This window comes from Agrilus planipennis, unplaced genomic scaffold (assembly GCF_000699045.2).
Source record: "Agrilus planipennis isolate EAB-ADULT unplaced genomic scaffold, Apla_2.0 scaffold225, whole genome shotgun sequence".
Taxonomy (NCBI): domain Eukaryota; kingdom Metazoa; phylum Arthropoda; class Insecta; order Coleoptera; family Buprestidae; genus Agrilus; species Agrilus planipennis.
The window spans coordinates 474,261-481,070 of NW_020442415.1; the positions used below are offsets into that span (position 1 = coordinate 474,261).

The 6,810-nt window shown below is 33.4% G+C and overlaps 3 protein-coding genes and 1 long non-coding RNA gene across 4 annotated transcripts in view; 2 read left to right on the forward strand and 2 right to left on the reverse strand.

Moving 5' to 3' along the window:
* Nucleotides 1–43, forward strand: part of LOC108738600 (WD repeat and HMG-box DNA-binding protein 1) — a 4,579-nt gene extending 4,536 nt beyond the window's left edge. The window contains exon 15 of the mRNA XM_025980176.1: nt 17–43. Coding sequence (XP_025835961.1) covers nt 17–43 — 27 coding nt within the window. The remainder of the gene's footprint in view (nt 1–16) is intronic.
* On the reverse strand, nt 32–2,272 carry LOC108738612 (mitochondrial enolase superfamily member 1-like). Its single transcript, XM_018472106.2, has 6 exons — nt 2,003–2,272; nt 1,621–1,839; nt 976–1,249; nt 754–911; nt 374–680; nt 32–264 (listed from the first exon to the last, which is right to left on the reverse strand). The coding sequence occupies exons 1-6, from the start codon at nt 2,084–2,086 to the stop codon at nt 62–64; spliced, it is 1,245 nt and encodes a 414-aa protein (XP_018327608.2). The 5' UTR covers nt 2,087–2,272; the 3' UTR covers nt 32–61.
* Nucleotides 2,273–2,829: 557 nt separating this feature from the next.
* LOC108738610 (mitochondrial enolase superfamily member 1) overlaps nt 2,830–6,810 on the reverse strand; it is a 7,225-nt gene continuing 3,244 nt past the window's right edge. The window contains exons 3-8 of the mRNA XM_018472101.2: nt 5,135–5,353; nt 4,517–4,790; nt 4,174–4,331; nt 3,741–4,047; nt 3,395–3,576; nt 2,830–3,079 (exon numbers count right to left, since the gene is read on the reverse strand). Coding sequence (XP_018327603.1) covers nt 2,930–3,079; nt 3,395–3,576; nt 3,741–4,047; nt 4,174–4,331; nt 4,517–4,790; nt 5,135–5,353 — 1,290 coding nt within the window. The 3' untranslated portion in view covers nt 2,830–2,929. The remainder of the gene's footprint in view (nt 3,080–3,394; nt 3,577–3,740; nt 4,048–4,173; nt 4,332–4,516; nt 4,791–5,134; nt 5,354–6,810) is intronic.
* On the forward strand, nt 5,744–6,522 carry LOC108738613. The gene is made up of 4 exons (XR_003232240.1): nt 5,744–5,787; nt 5,953–6,015; nt 6,085–6,231; nt 6,301–6,522. It is a non-coding gene; the product is annotated as an uncharacterized LOC108738613 (long non-coding RNA).

Genomic DNA, 6,810 nt, shown 5'->3' on the forward strand with positions numbered 1-6,810 from the left:
GGATCTGCAACTAAAGACATGTTTAAAAAAATATTTGCTGTAAATGTTTACATTTAATTAGCTATTTATGTACGTTAATTACCAATGGTGCCTGATAATGTGCGTTTTTGATAACAACCGGATTAACGAAATGTTCGTGTTGTTGATCAACGTATTCGACCCATCGACCCTCTTTGTCTCCCGAAAGCGCCACATAGTCCCACATCTGCAAGTGCTGTACCATTTCACAAAGCCCGACCCCACCAGCATGGGGACAAACTTTGACTATAAAAAAATGTAGAAAGAAAATTATTTTTAATTTTTCATTATCTCGCTTTTTAAGATCAAGAAGCATATTTTTTATGTTAAATAGATACATATAATCGTAACATACTTCCAAGCTTTTTCGCCATTAAATATACGCTGAGAATTTCGTTAACGCCTCCAATTCTTGCCGAGTCGATTTGGCAGTACTGGATAGCGTTAGATTGTAAAAATTGTTTGAACAGAACCCTGTTGCAACACATTTCCCCCGTTGCGACGCCGATGCCGAGCGGTTTCAATGCATTTGAAATTGCCAAATGGCCCAAAACGTCGTCGGGAGAGGTCGGTTCTTCTATCCAAAGTAACTTAAATTCTGCTAATCTCTTAACCCATTCTATCGCCTGGTTAACGTCCCACACTTGGTTTGCGTCAATGCTCTAAACCAACACATTTTTTTTTTATCCTGGAGTGTTAATTTAAATTTTTCATTTATTATTTAGTGGCACTTACGACAATATTGTCCTGCCCCACAATTTTTCTTACAGTTCTCAATCGTCGGATATCATCTTCAATATTTTGACCTACTTTTACTTTGAAGTGCGTGTAACCCAGAGCTAAATATTCATGGCAAAGTCGGGTTACAGTTTCCTCGGTATATCCCAACCAACCTAAGGACGAGCTTGGTATATATAAATATATATGGTCGTATCAAATTTGAGAAATTTCACCCACCCACTTGTGTTGTGTAGGCCGGATATCCCCCTGTAAGAAGTGTTTGAATTCTCTGTTCTTTTCCTGTTTGTGATTGTCTTAGGATTTCGATGGCTTCTTCTTTAGTAATCACATCGGAAATGTATCGGAAATCGATTACTGAGACCAACTGTTCGGGTGTTAGGTCCGCCAGTAAGCGCCACACTGGTTTCTTTTCGATTTTACCCCAAAGGTCCCAAAGAGCGTTTATAATGGCTGCTGTAGCTAGATGCATAACTCCCTTCTCCGGCCCTAACTATAACAGGAATTTAACTATTATTTAGGTAACTGGGCCCCCTTTTCCATATTGTACTCGAGCAGCTCACGTAGCAGGAAATCTAATATTCATTACTTTTTGCCCAACATTTGCATTAAAAAAAGAATATTATTTCTTGTAAATTTGTTTAGAGGATGTTACATAGAAAATAATTACAAAATATTGCATAGATAAAAGGTTTAAATATGAAATTTACCCATTCATTATTTTTATCATCAAAAACATTTACTTAATATAAATAATCCGAACGATAAAATGTACGGTACATTATCAGTTGCTCTATTTAGCTTCTTTATTTTTAGAAAGTGCGAGATACATTTACATAATAATAAATTGTTTTCTTAACGTACCCATCTTATTTGTGTTTCGCTGGTTAGTGATCTCCAAAAGTTTCCGAAATCGTTAAAAATCTCTCCGGCCAATTTTCCAACAACTATTGTTGATAATGTATTAATAGCAGTAACAACAATTTCTGTACCCCTTCCGCAAGTAAATGTTAAACCGTTACCTTCCAGACCATTTTCTGTTTTTAATATGACATAGGCACAAGAGTAATCGGGATCCTTATGCTAAAAATTATTGCCTTTTATTATCCTATAATTAGGCAAAGAAAAAAGTTGTTAAATGAATTTATGTAACTACAAATTATTTTCGTAATTGAGAGCTCTTTATGTTAAAAAACTTGTTACGAATTTCATAATCAAAAAATGCCAGGTACCGGAAGTTTCTTACCATAGCATCGGACCCATGAGCACCCAGTGACGTTGGGAATCTCACATCCTTACTCTCCAAAGACACAATTTTTACATCAGACATAGTGCAATTTTCATAAAACACTGCTTACCTCTTCACCGATCCGTTATATTTGTTCAAATTTGTTGCCCTTGGATTTTATCTTTTATTATAGTATCGAGTATGTTAATCTTTTACACTGCAGGTCACATAAACAATTATATACAGGGGGTACAGCGAAGAATTTAGGAGTTTTAAACAAAAAAAATTATGTACTTATAAAAGAAGGGATACTGTGGGGAGAAGTTGTTGTCAGTTATGGCTCACATAACTTTTTAAGTTGTAATGAAATATTTGAGGGGTGGGAGTTTGGCCTTATTTTTATTAACAAGAATGGATGTAAATGCAGTTGACATTCGATTGTGTGACATAACTAGCGCAGGTTCAGAACATAACTATTATATGCACTAAATAAAAAAAAATCTTTTCTTACGGTTATTTTCAAATATGTTGTTTTCACTTTTCTGTACACCGTGTGTTTTATATTAGTTTTATTTAAACACGTGCGCTAATAAATACTCAGCTCTGTCGTTTTTAACAGAGTGCAAGTTAAAATATTTTTTATGTAACACTGTAGATAAATTTAGCAGTAGTACTTGTAGAATATTAGACAAACAAAAATATCACACTTTGCATTTTAATGCATCACCTACATCGTCGCTAACGATAGAAACTACAAAAAAAGAAAATCTTAACGAGTAAAACTTTTATTTTTGACGTCGTGTAACTGTCAATATAACGTACTTATTTACACTACGAATCTAATAAAATGTTCAAATAGTATAATACAGCAAATTAATACATCTGAGGTAATATTTTTTTCCTCTTTTTTTTTTAATATACACTATACAACATATCGAAATATATTTACAACTTTATCGCAGACGTCCTTCTTGAAGGGGCCTTTCGTGGATCATGGAACAATCCTTTGCTAAACATGCTCTCCCATTCGGTCCCAACGGGATATTCGTATTTTAGTATGGAATCGTCTTTTAAAGTGGTGCTATAACCGGGAGTCTGTAATAAAAAGTTACATAAATATCTATCTATACTATTTAAGTTCATCAATGTGTAGGCTTATACAGTAGACACACAATAGTGTGAACATCTTATAATAGAAACCTTGCATAATGTGACACCACAAACGATACCTTCGCTTATAGAAACAAATGTCCGTTGGTCATAAAAATCGACATTTCGCCCTTATTGTTGTGTCCCTTATATATTTTTTGTTTATAGATAGAGATATAGATGCTTCAAATGTATGGGCAGTTGTTCTTTCGGTTCACAATATCGGGTGTCTACTGTAATTAGTATTTTTTTATTACGTACCGTAGGGACTTCATAACGACCATTTTTGACTGATACAGGATTAACGAAATGTTCATGTTGCAAATCGATGTATTCTACGTAACGGTCTTCGGTGGTTCCGGAAAGGGAGACGTAGTCCCAGATTTGTAAATGCTGTATCATCTCCCCTAGTCCCAGGGCACCCCCGTGAGGAACGACTTTCACTAATTTTAAAAAACAATGTCACTTTAGCTGGGATGTACTTTCATATTATGGTTTTTACTTTTTTTTTTAAATCAAAGGATTTGCAGTCAAGAAAACATTAAATTTTAACTAATAATTTCTCCAAAAACTATAGCTCTAATTTCAAAAATAATGTATTACTTACCTCCCTTCTTGTGGGCCATCAAATATACGGCTAATATTTCGTTAATACCAGCAAGTCTGGCCGGATCCACTTGAACATACTGTATGGCATCGGTTAATAGGAATTCCTTAAACAATACTTTATTACTGCACATTTCTCCACTGGCAACCCCAATTCCTAGGGGATTTAGTTCTTTGGAGATAGTGGCATGACCGAGAATGTCGTCTGGACTGGTCGGCTCTTCAACCCATGTTAACTTAAACCCTGCTAGCTTTTTAACCCATGGTATTGCTTCTTCTACATCCCACACTTGATTGGCGTCAATACTCTGCATAATTTATTAATTCATAAAAATAATCAGTATTATAAATATTATAACAATCTATTTTGAACATATTAATTTATGTATGTAGTTAATAGCAATTAGGAAGTAATGTTTGCGTCGAGAACTTACAAGTTTTTTATCCCATCCTATAATGTTTCTGACAATTTTTAAGCGACGAATATCATCATCCAAATTTAATCCAACTTTTATTTTAAAGTGATTAAATCCAAGGTCGTTATATTTTTCAGTGAGTTCAATTAATGTTTCTTTTGAGTAACCAATCCAGCCTGAGGGAAAATTGAGATTTTTTTTACAATTAGTATTTTTATGATAACAAGATAAAAACATTTTTTTTGATAGTTTCAAATGTAGGAGTTGATAAAAAGTTATGTGCAGAGCAAAAATTTATTAATTTAAACCTACTTATTCATGTATTACGTATTTCAGGTAAAATTTGAGCTTTCAATGTTACCATTTTGTGATGTGTATGCAGGATATCCATCGGCAGTAATTTTTTTAATCCTTTCTTCCTTTTTATCCTGTGCTTTCCTGAGTATTTCGATAGCTTCCTCTTTTGTAATCACATCTTTAATATATTTAAAGTCGATCGTTGAAACTAGTTGTTCGGGAGGTAAATCGACTAAAAGGCGCCACACTGGTTTTTTAAGCAGTTTAGCCCATAAATCCCAAAGTGCATTAAGTATGGCGGCAGTAGCTAAGTGAGTTACACCTTTTTCGGGACCAAGCTTAATAAAATTGAACATTTTATTAATACCTACTTAATGCTTTCAAATTTAAATAGAAATTAAATAATTTTTAGGGAAAAATATTACTTAGCTCTTTTAAAAACGTAGTTAGTCATTATTTAAACAATTTCTGAATGTTATAGTTTAACATTTTTTGCTCAAAAGTCAAGTATTTATTCCGCAACCTTATTTTCCCTCTTATTAGTTACGCCACTGGTAATACTTTTTATTTTAAATTAAAAACGGCAACTTGTGGTAGACAACCCGCGTGGCATATAAGTTATTATATTGCATATAGTATGAGTAAATTTTGCTAATTAAAAGCAATTATAAAGGATACTTACCCATCTCAACTGGGTTTCGTTCGTCAATGACCTAGAAAATGCAGCAAAATCTTTGTAAATATCAACAACTGTGGCCCCAACAACGAGAAATGACAATGATTTTATGGCAGCAACGACGATTTCATTTCCTCTGCCGCAAGTAAATGTAAAACCGTTGCCTGTTGTACCAGAGGCCAATCTTATCGTCACATATGCGCAAGAAAAATCCGGGTCTCTGTGCTAATGATATCAAAAAAATCAAAATTACAATTAAAAACAACTTCCCTATTTAAAATTAAAGGCGAATGCAAAATTCAAAGTACAATTTAAGAACAAAAAATTGATGTAATAAACATTATTTTTGTTATTAAAATTAAACTTAGCCGTCTTAAAATACATTAAATAAATCAGTACTTCTTAGTACACAAAAAGGGGTTTTCAAGACTCCCGGGCCTATTGTTTGCCTAGCCGCAAGAGGGCACGCCGTCGCTGTGGTGTACCACAAGGGACCAGTCAGGCAAATGGATATGTGCTTGGGACTTATATTGGTGGACTTTTCAGGTAAATTAGGAAACATTGANATTATGAAAACAAAAATGATTTAGGTAATTAATAACATTTCTTTTTTGTAGAGTTCTGAAAATAACGTAGATGCTGTAAGAGATTCTTCGCAGGTATTTTTTTGGACTAATTTGTAGTAATAAAAGTTTCTGCTCTAGTTAGACCTTTCCCCGTTTCCCTATATCATTTGATAAACTGACCCATAGGACATATAGTACAGGCTGTCCTCACTTTGATGGCTCATTAATACTATTTATATTTCATTCTTCTTGTTTTAGGACCAAACAGATACAACTGCAAGCAATAAAACACTTAACGACACAATCGCAATAGACTCGCAGGTAAGCTATTGTACATGCAATAGGTATATGTATTACTTTTAAAATAATCGTTAATAACAATTTTTGTAGGAGTCGTTATTCGCAGAAGAAGAGCCTCCGAGAAACCCGTTTTTGAAAAGCCTGAAAAAACCCGATTCTAATTCGTCGCATTCTCAATCACCTACCTTAAATAATAAGAAAAAGGATAAAGAGAATGATAACACTTATTCAAATAAAGTAATTCATAGAAAATTAACCTGGTTGTTGTTAATATGTATTTTAATTGTCTGTTTTCTTTCCCTTTAGCCCTCAGAAAAAAGAAAAAACCCCGACTTAGATTCGTCGAGGGAGGAGAGTGAAAAGCCGAAAGACAAACAAAGGAAATTGGACTGCTTTAGATTTACAAAAACGTAAGTGATTATTTATTTAAGCAGAAACTTTATTAATTTCTATGGATTCTTAGGAACTATTTACAATAATTAATATTTATGATTATTCTGTACATACATAAACGTAATTTTTTTCTTATTTCGGTATTTTAATTCTTAAAGTTAATTAACTATTTAACCTCGGATCCTTGAATAATCCTTTGGCAAACATATTCTGCCATTCAGAACCGTTAGGATATTCGTATGCAGCTAAAGACCCTGGTTTGAAAGTGGTGTTATAACCTGGGGCCTAAAAATGGCACAAGTCAAAATTAATCGTATTAAAATTATATATCATGAAATATTTAAGAAGGATCTGCAACTAAAGACATGTTTAAAAAAATATTTGCTGTAAATGTTTACATTTAATTAGCTATTTATGTACGTT

Bases quoted from the DNA above. Each gene is read 5' to 3' on its own strand.
- LOC108738612 (XM_018472106.2), bottom strand. From the start codon at position 2,086: ATGTCTGATGTAAAAATTGTGTCTTTGGAGAGTAAGGATGTGAGATTC. The intron at 1,250-1,620 runs GTACGTTAAGAA...TTCCTGTTATAG, and splicing joins GCGAAACACAAATAAGATGG to TTAGGGCCGGAGAAGGGAGT. The intron at 265-373 runs GTATGTTACGAT...ATTTTTTTATAG, and splicing joins AATGGCGAAAAAGCTTGGAA to TCAAAGTTTGTCCCCATGCT.